At 43.6% G+C, this 26,134-nt stretch overlaps 2 protein-coding genes and 2 non-coding genes across 4 annotated transcripts in view; 3 read left to right on the top strand and 1 right to left on the bottom strand.

Moving 5' to 3' along the window:
• Window positions 1–8,468, bottom strand: part of COG4 (component of oligomeric golgi complex 4) — a 32,069-nt gene extending 23,601 nt beyond the window's left edge. The window contains exons 1-5 of the mRNA XM_027857952.1: window positions 8,295–8,468; window positions 5,667–5,749; window positions 3,318–3,432; window positions 2,291–2,465; window positions 1,329–1,522 (exon numbers count right to left, since the gene is read on the bottom strand). Of these exons, the coding sequence (XP_027713753.1) occupies window positions 1,329–1,522; window positions 2,291–2,465; window positions 3,318–3,432; window positions 5,667–5,749; window positions 8,295–8,462 (735 nt within the window). The 5' untranslated portion in view covers window positions 8,463–8,468. The remainder of the gene's footprint in view (window positions 1–1,328; window positions 1,523–2,290; window positions 2,466–3,317; window positions 3,433–5,666; window positions 5,750–8,294) is intronic.
• Window positions 8,469–8,971: 503 nt separating this feature from the next.
• The window catches only part of SF3B3 (splicing factor 3b subunit 3), a 33,226-nt gene continuing 16,063 nt past the window's right edge, over window positions 8,972–26,134 (top strand). The window contains exons 1-11 of the mRNA XM_027857869.1: window positions 8,972–9,085; window positions 10,102–10,241; window positions 11,021–11,347; window positions 12,651–12,823; window positions 13,328–13,469; window positions 15,739–15,851; window positions 16,679–16,816; window positions 17,250–17,353; window positions 18,970–19,135; window positions 20,389–20,484; window positions 23,188–23,260. Coding sequence (XP_027713670.1) covers window positions 10,172–10,241; window positions 11,021–11,347; window positions 12,651–12,823; window positions 13,328–13,469; window positions 15,739–15,851; window positions 16,679–16,816; window positions 17,250–17,353; window positions 18,970–19,135; window positions 20,389–20,484; window positions 23,188–23,260 — 1,402 coding nt within the window. The 5' untranslated portion in view covers window positions 8,972–9,085; window positions 10,102–10,171. The remainder of the gene's footprint in view (window positions 9,086–10,101; window positions 10,242–11,020; window positions 11,348–12,650; window positions 12,824–13,327; window positions 13,470–15,738; window positions 15,852–16,678; window positions 16,817–17,249; window positions 17,354–18,969; window positions 19,136–20,388; window positions 20,485–23,187; window positions 23,261–26,134) is intronic.
• Window positions 12,136–12,217, top strand: LOC114039983. The gene has a single exon (XR_003568724.1). It is a non-coding gene; the product is annotated as a small nucleolar RNA SNORD111 (small nucleolar RNA).
• LOC114039984 lies at window positions 16,296–16,384 on the top strand. Its single transcript, XR_003568725.1, has one exon. It is a non-coding gene; the product is annotated as a small nucleolar RNA SNORD111 (small nucleolar RNA).

Here is a 26,134-nt window from a genome sequence, read left to right as displayed (position 1 = left end):
GGAGACTTGTTTTTGCCTTCTCTGCTTTTCACTATTTTATGAGATGCTGCTCCTTATAACCTTCTGCAAACCATCTCCAAAATGTTTCATAATGAGTTTGTGTTTTAAACTCATGGCATTTGGCTGTCCCTTATCTCTGCTTGACAAAGAAATCAAGTGTTTACTAAGACAATTTCTGTGCCTTTGCGCATTCTCACCATGGCAACTACTTTATAACAGTTAAACTTTTACAGGAAATAGTTACACTTAAGGCCAGAATCTTGTCTTTTTTCCATTTCCTGTTTTTCAGCATCAATGGCTTCTCTGAATAGGTCAGGTTGAAGCTGTTGCCACTGTATATGGTGTCTCCTTCTCATCTTTTGTCCACCTTCTAATCTGATGTTAATTTTAAACTTTAATTAGTTTTCTGAGTTTTACTATGTTCTAAAAAGACATATTATAGTTACTGCCAGGTAAAATGCGTCAGTGGTCTTCCCAAGGCTAACTTGTCAATCTCACCCAATTAATGAGCAAATCAGGGGATAATATTAGGAGAAATATTTCTAACTGACCAGGGGCAGGAAAAGCTCCTTAAATCCCAGTTGGCACCAGAATTTCTAGTAAGAAGGGCTATTCTTGGTGAATTATTTATTCATAGATCTAGAATTATAAGGTAATTATGACACAAACTTTGTAGGTTTACCTAGTCTAACCCCTGCAATTGAGAGAGAAGGAAAAGGAGCCTCAGGGAAGCTAAATGACTTGCCCAAGGTCACAAAGGCAGTTAAAGTTAGAGGTGGGGTTGGATTTAAGGTCCTCTAACTCCAGAGTCAGTGTCTTTTGGTAGCTGAAGAAGCCACCCTCGGAACCTCTGCTCTGCTCTGCTTCACTTCTTATCAAGGAGGTGGAGGAAGAGGGGAAGGGGAGGGAGACATTTCTCCTATGTTTGCAAACCTGGCCCTTGTTTACTACCCAAAAGCCACAGGACCTGTTTGTTTCATCTAAATGTGGGTTGGCACAGGCCTTTATGTAACGCTGACTCATCAGGAGCTCTGTTGGCCCTAAGACAAGCAGAGAGCGGAAGGAGAAGACTGGATGTGCTGAGGATGGGCTGACATTACGGTCTGTCTCTTAAGTTTCCCAACAGTTCTTACTGGCCTATGGGAAGAGGTGGGTATCAACAGGTATCCAGAGAGTGCATCCGTCCTGCCTTGGGGATAAGTAAGAGGTGAAAGGAGGGTGGGATGCAGAAATGCCTCCTGGGGAGAGGGAGTACCCTCAGAAACTAATCTCAGCCCATTCTAGCGCAGAGTTCCCATCCCTCCCAACTGCACCACCTGACCTCATACCTGCTTGCACAGGTATTCTGAAAATCTGCTTAACCCTTCCTCGTGTAAACCCAACAAAGGAAAGATCTTGAAGAATCGCTCCACTTGGTGCAGATCTCCTTCCTTGGTGGCGATGTCAAACTTTTCTGTCACAATGGCCTTGAGACGCTGCTCAGCATCCTGAAGCAACTTTAGGTTAGCATCAATCATACTGCCTATATGGATGGTGGGAGAAAAGACAGGAGAAATGGGAAAATGAATATGAAGAAATACCTTACTATCAGGTCCAAGGCCCTTAAGAGTCTAGGCTCGATCATCTTATATTACTATGAGGGATTTACAAGATCTCTAAATGGGAGGAGGACAGAAAGTCCAGTCTGGTCCATTCTCAGTCTCATTTCTTACTCTTACATACGGCTTTTCCAGACCTCTCCCTAAAGCTCTGTTACTTCCGTATTAAATTGCCTTTCAAGACACTTTTTCTTAACAAAAACACCAGGAAATCTGCATAATTTACCTGGTAAGAGAAGGTGTCTAAGACTTGGTCTGAAAGATATTTTATTGGTACACACAATGGTCATGGGCCTAATGCCAGTTTAAATGGTGTCATAATAAGAGCTTAGTGACTGTGCTCCAGAAATATCATTTTCTTTTGTAGCTAAAAGCCAGGAGAAAAGCACTGGGAAAAGCTGGCCAAAGGGCCTGCATCTGCATCCCAGCTCTGCTACTTACTAGCTGGGTGACCCTGAATGGGACATAGTGTCTCTGGGGCCACCATTTCCTCATCTGTCCATGAGGGAATTGGAGCATAGGAGCTCTAAGGATCTTTCCAACTCTAAAGCCCATAATTGTATGACTTTTGGTTGCCCCATCCCACTCAATTCCATCCTCTAAGCTTGCACACACTTGCTCTGTTCAGCACTAATAAGTAAAATGGAAATCCAGCTGCCAACACTACAGACACAACTGCGGGGAAAGCTCACCTTCTTTGCCCTGCCGGCTAAGCTCAATGACTGACTTGTCCAGAGACAGGTAGCGGTGGATGTGAGCAGCCGCTTGCTCATAATCTTCATTCCTCAGAGCCGTCTGAACCCCATCCATACAAAACTTCAAGTCCAAGATGTCGTCAGCTCTCTGGATGGCTTGGTAGAGGCGATTCTATAATGAAACCTGGTTTTTAGAAACCACTTCCCATGCCTGTGAAAATAAATTTCTCCACAACGGTTGTGGATCTCCACAAGATATGAGCTCGTATGAGTGTGAAGTCACCTTCAGTTCCCAATGTTATGCATGTGTTAGGAGCTCAACAACTACTGTTTCAATCAATCACAGAGTGGTAATTCAAAGTAATATTGATAGTGATCAATATTAATGAGGAATAACATTACATTTATATGGTCAGCTCAACCATCCATTTTAACAGATACCAACAACAAAGATAACATGAGTAAATATATTTGACGTGAAAATCTGCATTTACATTAAAATATGGCTATATTTATCTGGGAACACATATCTGAGGATAATTAATACCCTGGAAATGAATAACACTTCAAACAAAGTAATGACATCACTATGAAGTATGAAGGGAGAGAAAAGGCTGAACTCCATCTCCAGGTCAGACTCCCAGAGAGAGAAGGGGCTGACCTCACAGTCATCTAGTTCAATCCCTGAACAGGAATCCACTCTATCTATAATAGCCAGCCTGCCTCAATTTGGAGATCTGCCATGAAATGGAACTGACTGAGGCAGCCCATTCCCTCTTTAGATAGCTCTAATTATTAAATAGTTTTTCCTTAGGTGGACCTTCGCTATAACAGTTGAAGGCAAGCAACCATGTTCAGAAAAGATTAACATGGAATTTGAAAGTATGGGTTAAGAAGAGTTATTACATCATTTCCAGGTGGGGAAACTGAGACTGAGAACCCAAACTTAGGGAGACACTTCCTGACCCTCCAGTTTTTCTTCTAGGCAATACTACCTCCAACAATAAAAACTCAGTTTGATCACCTTGGCCAGGTCAAGCTGACGGACTTTGCTGGAGACATTTTCTGCTAGGCTGCAAGTGAAGGTGATCATTCCGGCCAGCTGCTTGGCATCTCCTTCAATCAGCTGCAGGTTGGGGCTGAAAACACATATGGGCAGTAGATATGCAAAGAGCCATAACATTTAAGTTTCAGGAGAGATTTTGTCTGTGTCTTCTGTGCTCCCTGGTCACTCCCAGCACAGCTCTGGACAACACAGTCAGCACCAAACCAAGCCTCTTCTTGACGGGAAGGTTCAAGCTTACTAGAAAAGTTCTGTCTACCAAAGTTACCAACCAGAAAGATATGATCAAAAAAAAAAAATTGAACAATAGAGTTTCCAAACTAAGAAGCAAAGAAGTTTAAGAAAATCATGCTGTCAAAAAGCAATTTCTGATGATGTTAGCAAACATCCAAATGTGGCTTCAACTCTAAGGATAAGCATTCTAGACATAACTGACTTGGCCTCTGTATTGCAATCAATCAATCAACAAGCCTTCATTAAGTATCTACTATGCACCAGGGACTATGCAAGGCACTGAGGATACAAAGACAGAAAAATTCAATAATCTCTGCTCTCAAGGAACTTATGTTCTATTGGAGGAGATAAGACATACATCAGAGGTGTCAAACCTGGGGTGGCCTAAGGCCACGATGAGCCTGCAACATTATTGAGAGTGGCCCAAACCAGATTAAAATGTCATTGGGAAATGTTTAACAAAATAAATAAAAATACAATAGAACACAGATGATGTTAACATGTGGTTTTCTGTCAATCTGCGGTCTGCAGGGATCCTCATGTACAGTTTAGTGGTCCCTGCTTCTAGTCTGACACCACCGATATACAGATGTATGAATAAGTAAAATACATATATATAAGGGAGGGAGGAAGGCTTCTGGTTGAAAGGCTCTGTTTAGAAGGAGGGACTTGAGCTAAATGTTGAAGGAGGGAGGGAGTCTATGAGGCAGAGTTGAGGAAGGGGTGCCCAGGAGGCACAGAGGATGGTCAATGCATGAAGAGAGGGGAGGAGTGCTGTATGTGTGAGGAACACAGAGAAGGCCAGTTCGGCTGGACTACATAGTGTGGGAAGGGCAGTAAAGTATAATGGGGAGGGAAAGATAAGGTGTAAAACACTTAAACTTAAGTCTGATCCTAGGTGATAGGGAGTCACAGGAGTTTATGGAGGAAGAGAGTAAAGTGGTTAGACCTGTGCTTAAGTAAAAAGACTGACAACTGTGTGGAAGATGGCCTGGTTTGGTCTGGGGAGAGACTTGAGGCAAGGAGACCAACTGGGAGGCCATCGCCAGAATCTGAGAGAGGTGAAAAAAGGTGGTGGCTGCGAGAGTATACGGAAGGGGAAGGACACAAGAGAAGATGTGGAGGGAGAGACAGTAAGATTTGGAAACTGACTAGATGTGAGCAGAGAGGGAGTGAAGAGAAGGATAATGCCGGGGTTAAGAAAGTGTGAGATTGAAAAAATGGTGGGGTCTGACAGAAATAGAGAAGGCTGGTAGAGGAGGGGTTTGGGGGGAAATTTAATGAGTTCTGTTTTAGAAAGTTTGAATTTTGAGATGTCTCAGAGACATCCAATTTGAAATGATAAGGAAGAAGTTAGTGAAGTGGGAATGGAGCTCAGGAGACAGACTGTATCTAGGTATATAAATCTGTTAGTCATCTGTATAGGTGATAATCAGACCCAATCAGAAATTTATAAAAAGAAACTAACAAAATTGCTAATTTATCCAAAAGAAACTATTAAGTTTATATCTTTTTTGCTGTTGTTCAGTTGTAGATGACTCTTGGTGATCTCATTTAGGGTTTTCTTGGCAAAGATACTAGATTGGTTTGCCATTTCCTTCTCCAGCTAATTTGACAGATGAGGAAACTGAGGCAAACAGGGTAAAGTGACTTGGCCACAGTCACACAGATAGTAAGTGTCTGAGGCCACATTTGAACTCAGGTCCTCCTGACTCCAGGGCTGGGCCCTATCCACTAAGCCTCCGAGCTGCCCTTTTCATCTTTAACTCAATAAAATGGGTTTGTCTTTTAATCTTATGTATTTAAAAACATTCTGAGAAAGCGTTCACAGGTGTCGCCTGACTGGCAAGGGAGTCCATGATACTGAAAAAGTTAAGAACTGCTGACTTTGTCTAACTCCCTCACTTTACAGATAGGACACTGAGGCTCACAGAGATGAGGTGACTTGTTTAAGGTCGCACAGCAGGGATGGGGATTCCACAGAGTGGGTGCTCTGACTCCCAATCCAGGGCTCTTCCCATCCTACTACACTGGACTAGGAAAACTGTCCCTGACGAGCCAAAGGGACTCACTCACCCCATCCGATGCAGGGTGATCATCTTGCTCTCAATTGGGCTTTGCTGCTCCAAAAGGGCATCCAGCTCTTCTTCCACCACTTTCTGAAACAAAAAGCAAAGCTCATGTCACTCCCCGGTTTACACTATCTCTGAAGAGCCAAGATCAGCTCTTCAACGCTGGGTCATGTACCTAGGGGAGGGAGGGAGAGGAGGGAGAAGAAACGCACAGCAACTGCAAACATTATTTTCTAAAAGCCAAAAAGTACAGTCCTATCCAATTCCATTAATATAACAGTCTGATTTCAAGGGAAAACTTACCATAAACAGTATGGAAGTACACTTGGTATATATAAATAAAACTTTATATAATAGCCCCTGGAGACTCCTACAAATCTTGACAAATTCAACAAATGAGGTACTTAGGATGGTGGTAAAATGCCAGGTCAAAAGTACCAAACCTGAAAAAGCAGATAACTGCTTAAAAAATCTTGTGTGGGGTACACTTAACTGCTGTAGTTGGTGCTCCTAAAGGTTTGATCATACTCAAAGATATCAATGATAAGAGAACATGACGCCCTTTACACCTAACTTTAAACAGAAGCTTTGGCTGGGCATTAATCTTGGAGCCAGGAGACCTAGGTTTGCTGCTTAGTACCTGTGTGACCTCAGGCAAATCACTGAACAGATGTTCAGTGGGCCTCCGTTTCCTCCTCTGTAAAATAAGGGGATTGTACTAGATGGTCTTTAAAGTTGTTTCCAGCTCCAGATCTACAATCTTGTGATTTTTTTCACTATTCCCCATGTAGTTGCCCAATCTGACTACTGGATCAGAGGGAAGGATTCTTACTTCTGCTCTGTAAAGAACATGACAGACAAGCAATAAATAGTGAATTTGGTACATGTGATGAGAAAGTAAAGTTCTCAGCTTGAGAGATCTCAAGGTTCCAATTAACAGGCTCTGGCATTTAACAGAGATCTATCTAAATCCAGGCAAGAGGCCTTAAAGAGTATCACAGAACATTTGGACTTTTGGAGGACAATCTGGCAGTACACAGCAAGAATGGCAAAAATAATAATTTTTGACTCAATTATCCCATTACTGGGAATATACATTAAAAGTGTTAACAGTTATAGATATTTAAATATATATGTATATGCATATATATTCATGTGTACCTATACACAAATACATGTGTACATACATACATACACCCACATATGTCAATATTATTTATCATTACAAAGAACTAGAAATACATCCAACAGTTGATGAATGGTTGAATACACCATGGTACATCAGTCACAAAGCAGTGAATAGACTATGGTTTATCAATGTAATAGACTACAATGATGTCATTTAAGTATGAAGAGTGTAAAGAAATTTGGAAAAACTTTTGTGAAGAAGTACTAGTGAAAAAATGACAAGAACAACAGAATGTATGACTATCAAGGGGCTACGTGAAAGGAAAAACATACACACAGACAAATGGAGGAAGAGATACAGTGACGTTAAATAACATTATTGTGCGTGGAAACTTTCAAGTGTAAATGACTGTGAACAGGTTTTGCAGTTTAAAGTGCATATTGCTATTTTAAAATCAAACAAATCTGCAGATTTCCTCCTTTCCAGTACTAAGACTTGAAACACAGGGCTCTCAGTCAGGTGAATATATCTCTGCCTAAGGCAGGACTTAGGAAAAGCTAATTACCAAGAAGCAGAATAAACCCAGAGAGGGGGGGCCGGGGAGAGGGTGATGGAGGAAGGATGAGGGGAGGGTCTTTTGATCTCCCAGGGTTGGGAAAAAGCCTTGAGGCCTCAGTTGCTAGTACTTAACACAGTGCCCGCACGTAATAGGCACTTAGTGTTTGTTGAATGGAATGAAGTCTGCTTTTCCTCATAATATACCTTCAAATCCTTAAAGTTCTATCACGTTTTCTTTTCTTCAGTCTAAACAACCTCATAGGGTGTGTGTAGGGGCTGGTTCTTAAGCTGGGGGGGCTGGGTGTCTGATTTTTTTTTCCCTTTTTTTAATGTTTCTAAAACTTCTTCAGCATAACTGCTTTCCTTGGTAACCCCGGTGCATTTTATGTTATGCATTTAAGGCATCGATCTGAGACAGAGTCCAGGGGCTGGATTCACCAGACTGCCGAAGGGGTACACGACACTGATCAATCAATCGGCATTTATTAAGTGCCTGCTGTGGGCCAGTGCTAGGGGTTCGGAGGATGACCGGGCCTCCAGGGTCGTCGCCCTGCCGGCCGCCCAATGGTCACTCCCAGGTCGGTCCTTAGACCAGATCGCAGGAGGAGGCCGCTGCGCCCCCACCCCCAAGCCAGCCCCGAACGATGACAGTAAACCTGACGTTTGCGTAGCGCTTTAAGTATCAGAAAGCGCTTTGCATACGTTATCCAGGGATGGGGGAGCGATTCTCGTCCCCATTTTACATAGAGGGAAACTGAGGCTGGTGAGATTAAGTGAGAGACGCGGCAAGCGGGGCTCCCTGATTCCCCCCCGACACACACACACACCCCGTCAGGCCTCACCCCCTCCCAGCCGCCCGTCCCCGAGCTGTCCCAGGGCCCGGAGGCGAGAGGGAGGCCCGGGCCTCCCGGGGAGGGGGGGGAGAGGGGGAGGTGGGACCCCCACCTCCTCACTGCAAAGACGCTCGTACACTGCCTCCAGCTCCTGCAACTCGGTCAGGGAGCGGATGAGCTCGGCAGAGAGCTCTGAGCAGCAGCCTCCTCCCGTTCCCTCAGGCGCCACCGCCACCGCCGCCCCTCCAGACAGCTTGACAGGGGAGCTGCCGTCCGCCATCTTGGTGCCGACACCGCAGTTCCGGCTGCGCAGCGGAGGATCCCTCCCTCGCGAGTGTGGCTTCCCAGGTAAGTGCCTGTAACAATAGGAATGGAGAAAAAATGACTAATTGGGGCTGTTCCCCAGGTCCTAGTACACATTTAAGCTTTTAATGACATAGATGAGCACTAAGACTTTTGGGCATAATGATAATAACAAGAGCAGCAACTGTCATTTTTATAGCGCTTCAAGGTCGGCACTGCTTTGCATACATCATCTCGATGTAAACGCCAGACGCTTTCTTCACTGACATATAAAATGGTGCACTTTGATTCCTGATTATCTGTTCCCCTGCCAGGAGGGAAGGAGGAATTTCACATTGGTTTAAATAATTTTCAAAATGAAACAAGCTGACGGTGGGAGAAGGGCTAGAGGTGGACCACGGATCAGGCGCAGTGTCGGCTACCTCCTTTCCCTCTGGCGCGGGACCGAAAGGTCCTCGCTCTGCGTCTGCGCACTTGGCTCCTGTGGACGGCGAATGTAGGAAGCCGGAGGAATGGCGCTCTTGGCAGCTTAGGCCCTGTGGCGGAGGGGGGGGGAATCTCTATCCGTCGGATATCTGCGCCATCCTGCCCGCCCGCGGGGTGAGTAGCGACTTCGCGAATCCCCTGCACCCCGGGGGACAGAAGGGATGACGGGGAGCTGGTCCCCGTCGAAGCTTTGAGGGCCTGGCGGGCCAGGCCGGCGGCGGGGGCGGGGGGGGGGGGGGGGGAAGCTAGGCCTAGGCTTCAGGTCGTGGGCCTTCTTCGGGTCAGTGAAGAGGGCCCGGCACGCGTGGCGGGAGGCCTCCCTGCCCTTTTTTGGGCCTTTTTTTCTGAGCTGAGCGCACCCCGGGGTGCTCCCTGGAGGCGGCCGAGGGGGCTCCGGGGGACGAGGAGGCCGCCGCGGGCCCGCGAGGGGGTGGGAGGTCTCGGAAGCGCCCGGGGCGAGCACTTTGGCGCGGCGCAGAGGGGGAGACTGAGGGATGACCCGGACCCGTTATCCGGTCGTTGCTGCCCGCCTGCAGCGGGCTTGGGGTGGGGGTTGGTGGAGACCCCGCTGGTGGTGCTGTGGCTCAAACCCCACCGCAGACCCCTCTTAGCTGTGTGACTTGTAGTGAAGATCAAAGCGAATAATAGTAAAGTGCGTAGCGTAGTATCCGAGCACGTAGTAGGTACTTTTATAACGATTGTTTCCTCCTAGAAACAACCCTGAGAGATAGGTGCTGTTATCTACTTTTTACAGATGGGGGAAACAGGATGGAGAACGTTGAGGGACTCACCCAGGGTTACATAGTTGCTAGTGAATGTCTGAGCCGACTCCAGGTTCAGTGCTCTGTACACTGTGCCTCTTGAGACATTTGATCCAGCTCAGGTACTCTTTTAAGATAGAATGAATTGTGGATCCTGTCTTGAAGAGGGAGTGCTGCTTAGTGTGGACACTACGCTGCATCCTTGGTTTAATATTTTGGGGAAGAAATACTGAGAGCTTGGAAAGGCTTACATTAACTTTTCCTTTCAAATTATTTTTTGCTTTATGCACTCACCAACCATCTAGACAAAGCCATGAAGTTTGAAACTAACAGTTTTTTTGTTTTGTTTTTTTTTTACATATTCTTTAGTGCATCTTGGAGCAGGTCTATATTGAAACTTGAATTCAGAGGTACTGGGTGAGCCTGTTACTTTGCCACCATGTTCCTGTATAACTTGACCTTGCAGCGAGCCACGGGTATCAGTTTTGCCATTCATGGCAACTTCTCAGGTAAGTTCTCCAGCCATGGTTTTTCCAGTTTGAAAACAAAGTAACATTTGTATTTTTGTTTAACCAACTAACAAATGACAAGTTTTCAGTCATCTGGTAGGATTGTCTAGAGCCAGCAGTTTTCATGTGTAAATTAGCCTAATCCATCTCAAAATCTCTAAAATTGGTGTAGTAACAGGTCACCTCCAGGTTATATTTTCCTGTCTCCCAGGATATTTCCAAAGTCATCAGAAGTTCAGTAAGCGTTAATTGATTCCCCAGAGTGCTGTGGGAGAAAGAAAGACCGCCAGTGCCTTCGTTGAAGGAACTGGGTCTAGCTGGGGAGATAGGGTGTATAAATCATTCAATAAGAATTCATCGCTTACTGTGTGTTAAACTGGATTGGAGGGAGGTGGGGAGGGCGTTACAAAGAAGGTGACTAGTACGCAATCTCAAGGAGCAGAGACAGACACATGTATATAAAATGGTATATACAGAATATGTCCACAATGAAAGTGAAGTGGTTTGGGAAAGGAGGATACTTGCAGCACTGGGGATCTGTGTAGAAGGTGGAGCTGAGTCTTGAAGGAAGCCAGGAATTTCCAGGCGGTGAGAAGGAAGTACATTTCTGGGGACCCTCAGTGCAATGATGTAGAGACCTCTTAGAGAGAATAGGCATAATAATAAAATTTTTTTTAATGCATTTTGTTATTTGCTGTGGTCTGTCAGTACTTCTGTGTTCCTTTTTCAGATAGATTTTGTTGATTGTTCATGATCATCTTTCCTCTTTGGTAACCTAGGAACCAAACAACAGGAGATTGTTGTTTCTCGAGGAAAGATTTTGGAGCTGCTCCGGCCTGACCCCAACACCGGGAAGGTGCACACCCTATTGACTGTGGAAGTGTTTGGTGTTATCAGATCCCTCATGGCCTTCAGGTTGACAGGTGGTACAAAAGATTACATTGTCGTTGGCAGTGATTCAGGCCGAATTGTCATCCTGGAGTATCAGCCATCCAAGAACATGTTTGAGAAGATTCATCAGGAAACTTTTGGCAAGAGTGGGTGCCGCCGAATTGTTCCTGGACAATTCTTAGCCGTTGATCCCAAAGGCAGAGCTGTCATGATTAGTAAGTGATTTTTGCAACTGGATTCTATATAGTTCTGGTTGTACTAATGGCTTAGTTTAAGGTGAGGTTGCTATATAGGTTAACCTGCTTAGAAAACAGAGAGTTTCTCTTGATAAGATATCAATGCAACTCTACAATTTGTTTGCTTGTTTCAGTGGTGTCCAACTCTTTTTAGGCAGTTGGGGTTAAGTGACTTGCCTAGGGTCACACAGCAAGCAAGTGTCAAGTGTTTGCTCTGAGGCCAGATTTGAACTCAAGTCCTGATTTCAGGGCCGGTTCTCTATCCACTGTGCCATCTAGCTGTCCTGTGTCCAACTCTTTATGACCCCATTTTGGGGTTTTCTCGGCAAAAATGCTGAGTGGTTTGCCATTTCTTTCTCCAGCTCATTTGACAGATGAGGGAACTGAGGCAAATAGGGTTAAGTGACTTGCCCAGGGTCACACAGTGAGAATCTGAGGCCAGATTTGAACTAAGGAAGATGAGTCTTTCTGACTTTAGGCCTGGCACTTCCTCCACTGTGCCACCTAGCTGTCCTGCTGTATAATTATTGCCCACCTCTACAATTACTGATGCGTAAAATGTGTCATATCCAAACAATAGAATAGTGACTTCTGTCTCTTTAAATGGTGGGGTCAATATAAAAAATCCTTTCTCTGCTTTCTGTAATTTTCATAGCCACCCATCCTCCTCTCGAACAAGCTTGTGTCATTTTAGATGTGGTAGGGAGGGGAGATGACTGTTTCAGGGAAGAAGTTGGCTTGTTTGACCTTGGGTATAAATGTTTCATCAGCCTGAAATGATGATTTACATTCATGTCTCTTCTCTGAGATTTCTTCTGGAGAAAATATGTTGTATAACTGATCAGGCTTTGAGGGGGAAACTCTCACTGAGTATTCCTGAAATAATGGGAATAGTTGATCTTAGACTGAAAATTTTTCGCTAGGTCCCAAATTACCTTAAACACATAGGAACACACGAGCCAATTTTTAGAAGAAGTTGCTAAGTACAAACAAATGGAAAGTATGATATTGTCGATCTATTGTGGGAGTGATAGTTGTTGAAGTGATATTTACAGTCAGGAATACCCAGGTTCAGGTCCTGTCACAGCAGCTGTGTGATTGAGTCTCAGTTACCTCATGCAGAATGAGGGGCCTGAACTAGATGGCCATGGAGGTCCCTTCCAGCTTTAAGTTGTGTGATCCTGTAATCTTCATGGTATATGAGCTCTGGATATAATTCTTTAATTGTTTTTGATGAAGATGATATGGGGTGCTCATGTTTGTGTTTTATCTTCACCTTCAGGTGCCATTGAAAAGCAGAAATTGGTTTACATTCTTAACAGAGATGCTGCTGCCCGGCTTACCATTTCCTCCCCTTTGGAAGCCCACAAGGCCAATACTTTGGTTTATCATGTGGTTGGAGTAGATGTTGGATTTGAAAATCCCATGTTTGCTTGTCTGGAGATGGATTATGAGGTAAAGGACGCCATAGAGTAGCTTTGCTTCTTACTTTGCTTCAGATTGGGTCAGCATTTTTTAGAGTGCCTTCTGCTGTGTAGCTTCTTGTCTCTGTTCTCATGCCCTCTCCATTCCTACTTTTGCCAGTGGGCTGCTGCCTTTTACTCTGAAGTGTTTAGGAATTGATTTGCATGTATTAAGTGTTCTAGGCTGTGGTTTGAGCTATCTACCCAAATCAATAAACATTTATACAGCACACTGAAGACACAAAGGCAAAAGACATCCTTGCCTTCAGGGAGCTTCCTGTCTAATGAGAGATGACAGACAAAGAACCTGTACAAACAAGCTGTAGATAGAAGAGGTTAGACAGCATCAGTGAGAGGAAAAGTGATTTTATTACCTCAGAATGCAGACAGCGGGGAGCCCCCTGAGATGTAGAAGAAAGGCCTGCCTTCATTCTGCCAGGGAATTGTATTACCAGCTAACCTGGTTTTGTTCCTCTCTGCTTTTTGTTCTTTGTAGGAAGCAGACAATGATCCAACAGGAGAAGCTGCAGCCAATACCCAACAAACCCTCACTTTCTATGAGTTAGATTTAGGGTTAAACCACGTGGTCCGAAAATACAGCGAGCCCTTGGAGGAGCATGGCAACTTCCTCATAACAGGTATCACCTCCCTAAAGCTGCTTCTTGCCCTTCCATCTGTCAGGCTGGGGTGAGGTAAATGAGGTGGAGGAGTGATCCCGAGAGGTGGGAACCACAGGGTCGATGAAGTTCACTGAAGTCGTGAATGTCAAGAAAGCAAAGTGGAGGACTAAAGATAGGTTTTGGGTAGGAGGGAGAGCAAGGAAAAAAGATGCCCATGGGAAGTTAAGTGTCATTGAAACCCGGTGTGGGAAGCATTTCAAGAAGGAATTTGTTACCAGTATGATGTGGAGGGGGTGATAGCAGAAAATGGGCGCTGCGATAAGGCCCTTGGATTTAAGAAGATCACTTTGAAGAACTTGGGATCATAGATTGACAGCTGAAGGTCATTGAATCCAACTGCCTTATGTGATGATTTCAGTAAAATGGAAGCTAGATTACAGTGAGGTCTGGAGGGGGAAGGAGTGAGAGAGAGAGAGAGAGAGTGTGTGTGTGTGTGTGTGTGTGTGTGTGTGTGTGTGTGTGTGTGTGAACACGGGAAATCGAGGGGTTTATAAGGCAGGAGGGAAGGTTTTTGAAAATGTTAGGGAAAGGGGAGTGGTGTTCAGTTCTTGTTAACTTGTCTGGAGCCCCTCGCCTGCTGTCCACATAGGGCATCATACCCTTACCTGTGGGTGCTTTGCCCAAAGGAATGTAAATTTTGATGGCTGAATCCTTGCCAGGTATCTTGGGGGTTTTGGTCTAGATTTCTTCTTTAAAGACCTTGCCTTAAACAGAATTCACTGTGCTTCATTGTTTGGCCCTGGATAAGTCCCTGCCCAAGCCCACTTAGTGGCCATTGTTTAGGCCCTGATGGCTCAGTGAATAGAAAGAGTAATTGTTTCTTTTGACCAGAAACCTTGAGGGTCTTCCCCTCCCAGATTGATTTTTTTTTTAATTGGGTAAAAGAGGCCATTCCTTGACTTTTTTCTAGCCTTAATCACTGAATGGGCAGTGGCTCAGTCCAAGTGAGAACTGAAAGACCTTAGCTTTAAAAGACCAAGGTCTCCCATTGTGTCTCTAGCTGTGCTGATTTATATCCTTCCTGTTGGACCCAGATGACTCTGGAGGAGAAAGTGAGGCTGGTGACTCACAGCTCTCCCTAATTCAGTTCACACGCAAGTCATGGCATCACCTTCCTAATGTCATGGTCCTCCTCTGAAACGACAAACAACAATATGTCAGGAGATAAGAGCTGTAGTCTTAGGCTGGGGTGGGGAACCTGCAGTCTGCCACCTGTGGCCTTCTAGGTCCTCCGGTGTGGCCTTTTGACTGAATCAGAGTTTTACGGAACAAACCCTTTTATTAAAGAATTTGTTCTGTGAAGTTTGGGTTCAGCATTAGAGATGAGTAAGAGAAAAGGAATGGTGCTAAAACGAGTATTTTAGAACTGACAGATCTTAAAGATTATATTATCCGTCACCCTTTCTCCTTAATTTTTTTAGGTGAGGAAACTAACTATTGGGGAAGGGGAGGCAGGAATTATATATTTAAGAAGATGAGAAAGGGACCATTTCTTTGGCAAAAGTTATTGTCCTTTGAAAATCTACATTATCCCCAACAAAGATTTTTTTGAACACCTTTTGTATGTAAGATTCTGCGAAGTACTATAAGGAATATAAAGGAATATGGTACAGTTCATAAGATTCTTGCCTTGGAGTGTATCGTGTCTTTTGAATTAGGCAAAAACTAATTTAAACTCATTTGGAGCATTTTAATGGTCTCACAACACATTTGTATACCAAGTACTGTATTGAGAGAGTTTGGGGGACCAGGTATATGTCATGAGAAGTGGTCCCTAACTTTGATCTAAAAATGTAAGATGTAAACCTCATAGATTTAGAGCTGGAAGAGAGACCTTAGAGGTCATTTAACCTAACACTTTACTTTGCAGGGAGGGAACTGACTTGGAAACTAGTACAGATGAAAACTGGGCAGGAGGTTGAGGATTTCACACATCCACATTGTATACTTCAGCATGTTATCATAGCCTTTGCCTTTGTGAGGATTTTGTTCTGCCACCGTTTTCATAGGTCCACAAACATTGCGCTTGACTCTGCCCATATCTAACTTTAAAAAGGTACATGTTGCACTTGTATGTCAACAAGATAGACCATTATAATAGCAAACTTAAGAGCACGTCTCAGTGGCAAGTTTCTCCACATCAAGCCATGGTCTGCCTTTGGGAGAGGGAATTGTTAAGATTTTGAGATTCTTTGGCCTCATTAACATGTTTTGCTTCATCCCACAGTGCCTGGAGGCTCAGATGGCCCAAGTGGTGTATTGATCTGTTCTGAAAACTACATCACCTATAAGAACTTCGGTGATCAGCCTGATATCAGATGTCCCATTCCTAGGAGGCGGGTGAGACCTTTGGGGACAAAGGGGAGAGCTATTTGGAAATAGCAATGGAGAAGGAACATAGAAGGATACAGTTTATTGTATGTGCTAAGAGAACTTATTTTTATGACCAGAAGGGTAACAGCAAATTGATTGGACTTACTAGTTCTTACCTTCATTACTACATGTTGAGTACTCATAAGGTGAGTTACCCTGACGTAAAGGAAATTTGCTGCAAGGGAAACAAGGAGATGCTTGGCTAAGCTTTTGAAAGGTGACCTCTGGATTTTGGTGTGGGTGAAGGGAACTTAGTGGGGGATATTCGAAAAAATTTAATGAGATGTAAATTCTCACTAATAATAACATCCAGAACTTGGGTGAAGAGAAGGTAAAAGAAGTAATGGATAGATGATTGAGAGATAGCAGTGCTTTGTGTCATAAGCCAGTTGTATATGATGACTTTGCTCACTGCCTGAAATGATGATTATTTCATGATTATTCTCTGAATTTTTTTTCCCTGGAGACAAAAACTTACCTCTCTGAATCTGATCAGGCTCTGAGACCCAAATATGGTTGAGTTGTTACAAAATGACATACTGGCCACAGACTTCATAAGTAATATTGTTGAGGCAGCTATTGGTGACATGGGGCAGTAGAGTCAGAATTCAGCTGCATTTCTAGAAGATGTTCAGGAGTTGTTTTTCGAAAAGGTAGATACTTGCTTTGTTTTCCTTTTCCAAAGTAGTTTTTACTGTGGTTAAATTGTTGGCCTCTGTTTCAGACCCATTGATTCTTCTGAGAGGAAGAGTATCATTTCTAAGATCTTGGTTGTGTATGTTTGCCTTTGTTAGAATGACTTGGATGACCCTGAGAGAGGAATGATTTTTGTCTGCTCTGCTACCCATAAGACCAAGTCTATGTTCTTCTTTTTGGCACAAACTGAGCAAGGAGACATTTTCAAAATCACTTTGGAGACAGATGAAGACATGGTAAGTAGATTAAGAAGGGAGTGAGATGTCATTTTTAATCTCTTGGAATAAATGTTCGTGATGAATGTGCTTGTCTAAGGTGTTTCTTGTCACGTCCTGTGTTTTGATTATATCCTTCCCTTCATTGAAAGCTTATGTAACAGTTCATTCTCTGTTTGGTCGGGATGTCTGTTTAGACATCTGTTTCTGGATGGAGGTTGTCAGATTTATAGAAGTTAATTGAAGCAGAGAGCTGCCTCTCTCTACTTCATTTTATGTTGGGCAGAAAGAAGGTGGTGCTGTGCACCATGTAACAACTAGAAGAATTGCTTGATCTTCATTTCAGCCTCCTAGCATTTTGGGTGCTACTAAGAGTTCTTCAATAACATACACTTGACATAAAACCCCCAAGTTGTCCCCTAATGTGTCACACATTTCTGTTCTCTCCTGTTAGGTTACTGAGATCCGGCTGAAGTATTTTGATACTGTCCCTGTGGCTGCTGCTATGTGTGTGCTCAAAACAGGCTTCCTCTTTGTGGCATCTGAATTTGGAAATCAGTGAGTAACTCTTAACCTACTCGATCAGTTTTACCAGAGAAGATTGCGGTCAAGGAGGGTTGCAAGGCCTTTACGGCAATTTGAAGTCATCATTAGCCTCTAACTCACTCATTCTAGTAGCCTTTTCTCAGTCCTTATCTTTGTAGCATTTAATCCTTACTACAGGCTCCTCTTTGAGTCCCTCGTGCCTTGGCTTCTGAGGCACCATGTCGTCATGGTGTTACTGCTGCCTCTCTGACAGATGTCCTCCATGGCTCCTTGTCATCGTCATCTCTAACTATGGGCATCCTTCCAGGTTCTGACCTTTAGCTATTGTCTGTACTTTTTCTGTGATTTCATTCCTTCAGTCAGCATTCATTGAAATACTTTTTACTAGGGTGTCTTGTTGGCATCTCAGACATTACATGGCTAAACCAAAGTTGTTTCTGGTGTGACCTTGTACAAGTCACTTATGATCTCTGAGGTCTTTTGCAGCTCCAAGTCTATGTTGTAGTGAGCTTTCCCTCCAGATAGATTCCTCCTAACTTTCCCATTTCTGTGAATAACATGCCAGGTCTCTCCCAGTAACCTGGTCTCCAGACCTCTGTAAAAAGGCGTGTGGCATTAAGAATAGAGGAAATTGATCAGTATCTTCCAGCTCTTTGTAGTGTCTCTTGCCTAGACCATTGCAGTGGACCCTCTTAACTGTTTTTTTTTTTTTTTTTTGTCTTATCTCTAATCCATCATGAGCACAGACTTGAAATTAATCTTCCAAAATGAAGCTTTTCATTAAATCAGCTCAGAGTTCAGAAATCTTCCTGTGTCTTCTTATTGCAAAGCAAATTGAGTTATTGAAGACCCAGCCTGTTCTGAATGTATCTTGTATGTGAGTTAGCTGGGAACTTTTTCTATTATACTAGCCTAGGATTTAGTAATCTGGGATTCAGTCTGGTATTTAGATTTACTAATTATTTGTTTGGTTTAGGGGCTTGATATTTGACTTAGTTGACCTCTTTGCTTCTTGTGGATTCTAAGTGCATTTCATCTTTGTAGCCTGAAGCTAGAGAATGTTGCTATTGGCAATTCAATTTTAGTTATCTTGTGGTGGTGTTTTCCCTTCCTTTTGTTGGTTTGCCCTCAAGATACACCATCTGTGAATTAGGCTGCCTGGGTAAGGGTAAATCAGTCATGTTGCTTATTAGCAGACTGAAATAACTGCATTGTTACACCAGGTCACTTCCCACTTCTCTGGTCTAGACTTCTGTTTTGCAAAGTAAGTTTATAGGGCCTTATAGGGAATATGTGCAGGGGGAGAATAATGACTAAAATAAGAGTCTGGCAGTCCTTTGGATTTTTTTTATTCATTCTGCTGCACTAAGATTGTTTGTGTCACATTTATGCAACCTTTAAAACTATCACTATCTCCTTCTTTGATTTTACTCTACTTAGCAAAGAGTACTGTGTTGGTGTGTATTCAAGAAATTCCTTCTGCTCTCTGCTTAATGATGATGAGGAATACCAAATCCTGAGAAGCACAACTTTTCCTAACTCCGCAGAGCAGTCTCTGCTAAAGTAATACAGGCTGTTCGTGGAGCAAGAAGGTGTATTTGTTCTTCTTCCATTTTCTTCCTCCACAGTTACCTGTATCAAATTGCCCATCTCGGCGATGATGATGAAGAACCCGAGTTCTCCTCGGCCATGCCCCTGGAAGAAGGAGACACGTTCTTCTTCCAGCCCCGGCCTCTCAAGAACTTGGTGTTGGTGGATGAGCTGGATAGTCTCTCTCCTATTCTGTTTTGTCAGGTACTGCCCGGTCCTCCTCCTCTGTCCTGAGTGTGAAGGTGGGGGGAAGCACCAGCAGCTCAGGTGGACATGCACATTTTTTTCCCTGGCTAGGTTGGGATTTGCAAGGCTTCAAGAAGCCTTTCCTAAGGGGGAAGAACTGTAGGTACTCTTCTAGGAAGCATGGCAGTGTTTCTTCGAGGGGCTTACTTAGAATTTTGAACCCTCCTTTAACTCTTTAAACTACTGGGGGTGAGGGGTGGGAGGAGAGAGTGTGTGTGTGCGCACATGTACATATTTGCACACACACACATATTATTGCTTCTAATTGTCTAGAAGCTTCTTGAAGGCAGAAATTTTTTCAATCTCATACCCACTATCTTGCACAGAATAGGCATTTAATATGCAAATTTTAAAAAAATTGAATGTCATTCCCTAGAGATAATCATTTCCTAGGGGAGGGGACACAGACAACTACTGGGGAAAATTTTGGTTCTCATAGGGATGCTTCAAAAGTGGAATTTTCTAGCATTCAAAATTAAAGTTATGAGATACCAAGTCAGGCTTTACCAAGATAATCAAGACATGGCTAATGTTTGGTCCAGAACATTGATTTCAGAGAGAGAGAGAGAGAGAGAGAGAGAGAGAGAGAGAGAGAGAGAGAGAGAGAGAGAGAGAGAGAGTGTGTGTGTGTGTGTGTGTGTGTGTGTGTGTGTGTGTGCGCGTGTGTGTTTTAATTTAGACTCTTCCCTCTTGAGAAAGGGATAGACCTGAGAGCAACAGAAAATGACACCAAGGACCACTGTTCCCATTTAGCTAATTAGTTTTTTTTTTCCTTCAGTGACTTGGAGAAAATAATTTTCTGCTCTAAATCCACTTGGGACAATTTTGTAGCTGAAGGGAATGAATGCAGACTTAATAAAGGAAGGAAAAAGTACCTTAGCAAAGTGTAGCATACCCTAGATTGAAGGGAATTTCCTTAAACCTCAGGTAATTGAGAATATCTGAGCAGGCTGTCTTCAGTTTTATCCTGTAATTAACTAAATGAAAAATCTTGTGCTGGTAACAGAAATTGAAGACATTTTCAGTGAAAGGGTTTCTCCTTCCACTCCAAAATTGATGTTGTCTTTTTGGAGCTAGGGGAACTATATTACTACAGTAGAGTGAAATGATGTCAGTTTAGCTCCAGCTGAGTCAGCTTGGCCCTGTTTGGTTGGGTGATAGTCAGAGAGGTATATCCTAGAGGTATATCCTAACTATGTTACTCTGTGCAGATTGCTGATCTGGCCAATGAAGACACCCCACAGCTGTATGTAGCTTGTGGCAGGGGCCCACGATCTTCTCTAAGGGTTTTAAGGCATGGACTAGAGGTAAGGTGGATTGCCAGCTTATTTGATGGGATCATGGGATAACACTGATGTGACAGGATATACTTTTACTCTGGTTGTAGTCAAGAGAGTTAGAATTTGGTCTGTTGTGCAAAAAAAAACAAAAACAATGCTATTTTCCAGGTGAATGATCTTCCAGCCCTGTCTTATCCCATTTCTATCTGGGTTTGACACCCCTGCTCTACACTAACTTCTCCAAAAACCAGGGGTTCCCTTGGTCTAAGGCATCTAAGGGGAAAAATAGCCTGGGGTCAGTGAGACAGTGGTACGAAAATTTGACTACTGAGCACTAACATGACTAAGTCCATTTTGAATGCTACAGGAAGAATTCCAACCTGCATCCTTACATATAATATTTACCCAGAGGGGTGGCTCATGGTCCACAAGATAATAACCCTGGAAAATGTCATTTAAGAGCCCAAGTCATCCTTCTGTTGGTGATTCTTTTTTTTTTTTTTCCATTTTGTTTTGAGCGTTCCCTTCCATAAGCTTTTGAGTTTTAAATTTTCTCCCCCTCCTTCCCTAAAACGTCACACCATCTGATGTAGGCTCTACATGTACATTCCTATTAAACATATTTTCACATTAGTCATGTTGTAAAGAAGAATTGGAACCAATAGGAGGAACCACAAGAAAGAGGAAACAAAACAAGAAAAAAAAAGAGCAAATAGTATGCTTCGATCTGCATTCAGACTCCAAAGTTCTTTCTCTGCATGGGGATAGCATCTTCCATCATGAGGCCTTTGGAGATGCTGAAAAGGGCTAAGTCTATCAATGTTAGTCATTCATTGCACAACGTGGCTGTACTGTATACGACGTTCTCCTGGTTCTGCTCACTTCGCTCAGTATCAGTCCATACAAGTCTTTCCAGGTTTTTCTGAAGTCTGCCTTCTCATTATTTTTTATAGCACAATAGTATTCCATCACACTTACATACAGCAGCTTGTTCAGCCATTTCTCAGTTGATGGGCATCCTCTGAATTTCCAGTTCTTTGCCGCCTCAAAAAGAGCTGCTCTAAATATTTTTGTACACGTAGGTCCTTTTCTCGTTTGTATGATCTCTTTGGGATATAGCCCTAGAAGTGCTATTGCTGGGTCAAAGGGAGGGTACATCTTTATAGCCCTCTGGGCAGGTGATTCTTTTTAGAAAGGGTTACTTGAATTGGTTCCACTGTGGTAGAATCTATACATGTGTCAAGTTTTGGTTTTTAGTCTTCCAGAAAAATTGAAATATTTTTAGAATTTGTAAAACCTTTTAGCAGGCTACTGATTTTCATTGGCCTTATATACGGTCTTCTATCCATAACACTTTGCTACCTATCTTTTAGGTCCATGTTTATCATTAGTCCCCTCCCTCACTTTGTCACTTTAGCTTATTTCCGATCCTGCTGTCCTCCTGTTCTACCCCTAAATTTAAACATAACCTGAGCCTCTTTAGTATCATCTGTGATGAGGTTGTTATCCTACTGTGCCAAGTCTTTAACTCTGGAATTAAATCTGGTCCTGAACTTAGTCTGTTGACTTAGTGCTCCTGATGAAATTTTTTAGCATCATCTTGTGGACCATGAGCCGCCCCTCTGGCTAGGTATTTTATGTAAGGATGCAGGTTGGAATTCTTCCTGTGGCATTCAAAATGGACTTAGTCATATTAGTGCTTAGTAGTCAGTATGTCATATTTTCTTACCACTGTCTCATTGACCCCAGGCCTTTTTTTCTTCTTGTAGGCCTTAGACCTAGGGAACCTCCCTTGGTTTTCTAGAAGTTAGTGTAGAGTAGTGGGGTCAAAACCATAGAGAAATGGGAGCCACACATTTATATATATGTATATTTTTTATTAGTACATCAACACATTAAAATCAGATAGGAACTACATTTTATCTAGCTTGAACTACACTGGGCAGTGTTGTGAGTTATATATGGCCCATCATATTTGACACCTCTAGTGGAGAGAACAGATAAAAACCACTTATTTGCTACATTTAATTTTTAAAAGAGCATCTGTCAAGCATATGCCATTGCTTTAAGGATGCTCCTTCCTCTAACAGGTCACAGCCCTCCTAGATAGTCCTTTTTTTGGTGACTAAGCTGATAGTGCTGAACATCTGAATGTAGCTACTTTGGTTTTCATCTGATGGACAAAATCCATGGTTAGGCCTGTACTCAAAAGCTTTCTAGCTTAGCTGGCCTTTCAGAACATGTTTTTGGGGGTAGCTAGGTGGCGCAGTGGGTAGAGCACCGGCCCTGGATTCAGGAGGACCTGAGTTCAAATCCAGCCTCAGACACATAAGACTTACTAGCTGCGTGACCCTGGGCAATTCACTTAGCCCCATTGCCTAGGCCCCCCCCCCCCAAAAAAGAATGTTATTGGTGGTCTTTGAGAAGCCAAGGCTCCCTCTACTTCATAATGAGGAGGGAAAGCATTATGGTACTGTTCATCTGTGTTACTTTTGAGCAGCCCAGCGGGAGAAAAAGTTAATAGTGAGTCCCGATATTAACCACAATAGTGACTAGATCGTTCTCTCTTGGGTTCTCTGTATTTTGCCTTTCTTTGTCTGCACTCTGAAACACTCCTAGCAATTACAGAGAAGATTCCTGAGAGTTGACTTGGAGTGTTTGCTGTCCAATCAGTGGGCAGCAAGACTGTCCTTTTTGGCCAGATTCAGTCTTTGTCTCTTTTTCTGCCAGGTGTCAGAAATGGCCGTCTCTGAGCTGCCTGGTAACCCCAATGCTGTCTGGACCGTACGGCGACACATTGAAGGTAGGTAACTTTTTCCCAGCAGCCAAATACAATCCCTTGGGCAAAGGCCCACGACCCTAGAAGGCTGCAGTTATGATGCTTCTGATTGTTACTTGACCCAACACCATCTATAGGCTTTTCATGTTCTGACTTTTCTGTCTTGAGGCAGTTCCCACAGTAGTCGGAGACTGCTTAGACAAGATGCTCTCCAGTCGCTAGGAAGGCAGTGGCCACCTGTTAATGCCACATAGCGGCATGCAGGACATTACTCATTGCACCAGACAGTGTTCCCTGCAGAGATGGATCCCCCAGGTTCCAGGGAGATACATCACAGTATATTTCCCTTTACCTCAGATTTGAGCTCCAAGGCGATAGTTACATCTCTTCCTCATTTCCTGTTTTGATAACCATCATTTGGCCATAAAAGCAAAATGTGCCTGATAGACAATAGTGACCTGACATGTGGGCGGAGCTTCCAAGAGTCTGTTGGGCTCGGCCAGAATGGTTATATTTAAGAAAACCGGACTCTGTACAAAACATTCTGCTAAGAGTGAGGAAAGAGCTGATGGTTTGGCTGAAAACTGAGACCCTTTATGGAAGGTGCTCTTCACTATTGCTCCTTGCCCAGAGGTTGAACGGGAAGGAAGAGGCAGTAATATTGATAGAGTTTGTTCCTGGGAGTTTCTGGTCCTGGGCACTTGAATCCAAATCTGCCTGTTTTCTTTTGTCACCCACCTGTTCTCTCAAGCTGTCCCTACTGGACCTCCTCATGGGAATACTGTCCTGAGGGATGAGTGAGGTGGAACTCTTTCTGGGGTTGTTCATTCCTGTTGTGGAGGGAGAACTTAGCTGCTAGGTGAGAGAAGAGGCAGGCAGCGTGGGGTGGTGGAGTGTCACCACAAATGGGTGTGTGAGCCTCAGCTTTACCCCTTTGTCACTCTTGGAGGGAGCAAGTCACAGCCTCTCTGAGCTTGTGCCTTCATCTCTGCATGAGGGATAATGCTGCTTGCGCTGTGTCTACCTCAATGGGTTGTCACAAGGAAAGTACTTAGGCACTTTTAGCCAGGAGGGACGACGCTTCCATCTCCGATGTCTGGTTTCAGATTGTATTGTTACACTGCTCTCTTGGCTACTTAATGTAGATATGATAAGAAATTGCTTGGAACACGAAGGCGGCAGGACCTCAGTGGATTACTTCAGTAATTTTCAAAGTTTCTGGGAATTTCCAAAACCATTTTAATGCTGTTTGTAATGCCCCTAGAAGTGAATTCAAGGTAACAGCAAAACCCATTCCTTTGACTTGGTGACTCTGGTGTTGCAGGTTTTTGAAAAGTACTGTGTGAGAGACTGCACCATCTTGACCTGACCCAGATCACTAAGATGTGGGAATTTATGGGACACGGGGTTTGGTTATGGTAAATTTGGACAAGACTGTGGGTCCTGTGCCCTCTCCCAGTAAATAACATGGGAAGTTCTGATTCCTTCCTGCCTGTGCCAAGGCTTTTTTATGAATTCATTGGTTCAGTGAATACATAGTGTGCACAGTTTATTCATGAATTCATTTGTTCACCAAATACATACTATGTACAGTGCTCTCTAGTAGGCATCATGGAAGTTAGAAACATGAAGGAGACTTAAACCCTACTCTTACAGAACCCAGAATCCACTGAGGGGGAAATAAGATAATATATAACGCAAAGCCATGTGTGGTACTTACCGTAAGAGGAGTCCTGAGGGCTCTGAGGATTCAGAAGCTGAAGAGAGACCAACACGGTGTGGGAATTATCATTCTACTCACTTGTGGTTGAAAACCGAAAATGAAACAAAAGTTTTATCCACATAGGCTCTTTTTCTCCTGAAACCCCAGGTTATAGTTGTGTTGCTGTTGAGTGACCTTTCCTTCTCTTGCCACATGCTGCAGTCTTCATGGCAAATACTAACCTTGGCTGGTACTTGGTGATGCACACTACCAATACCAAGCCTTTTTTTCTCTTCCACAGGTGGCTGGTGGAGGTGCTGATCACCACAGGTGTGTACCTACGGCTAGGGTCTACTGTGGGCTTTCACAGGTTCCCCAGGGAGAGGAACATGCAAAAAGTATTGGGGCTGCCCTGCCAGCAGAGCAGCTCCCAGAGAGTGACTTTGCAGCTGGACATCCGTCTGTTGTAATGATACTGTGAACCCACCTGCCCAGATCTTCAGTGGTCAGAGGCAGAAATTAGTTGCCTTCTATTTCCCTTCTTTTCCCACAGCTTTTAAGGGTCCATGATTCATCTGGCTCTCCCACTAACCCTAAAAAACATATCTAGAAAACATCAGGTGTGCTCTTTGTAATTACTTTGTAATTGGCACAGGCTGAGAGATTTATCCCCAGAGCAGACTTGTTGAGTGTATTAGGGCCTTGGTTGAAGCAAAGGAAGAAAGAGCAGCATGGTAGCAGATTATTTCATTGCAAAGCAAAGTGTGCAGTTGACGTAGTTGTCCAAGAGAGGGTGAGAAGGGTGTGGATGTTTCCATTCTTGTCTTCAGTGCTCAGCCAAAGCCACTGGGCAGAGGGCAGTCGTGAGCAGTTCATGTTGGAAGTGTTTCCACGGTGGTGAGTTGCTCCTCCAGCTCAGAGAGAGACTGAAGTCTTTTCCACTAGCCTGTGTGACAAGGTCTCAACCAGAATCTTGACAGGGAGTTGGCAGATCGTCCCAAATGCCTTCTCATGACCCCTTTAGGGTCACTGACTTAGCTTGAATAAATTTTGCTTTGAGACTTAGAAGTTTAACTGGGCCCATGAATTGTACAGGTGAACAGGCTTGATTGGTTGGTTAATACTATCCCATCAAGCAGGGTAACAAATATTTGTAGATTTTTGGTCAGTCGTTATGAATGAAGCCTGTTCTTTTA

Source organism: Vombatus ursinus, unplaced genomic scaffold, assembly GCF_900497805.2.
Source record: "Vombatus ursinus unplaced genomic scaffold, bare-nosed wombat genome assembly UNPS02012515.1, whole genome shotgun sequence".
NCBI classification, from domain to species: Eukaryota; Metazoa; Chordata; class Mammalia; order Diprotodontia; family Vombatidae; genus Vombatus; species Vombatus ursinus.
This window is presented reverse-complemented; position numbering and strand designations above follow the sequence as displayed.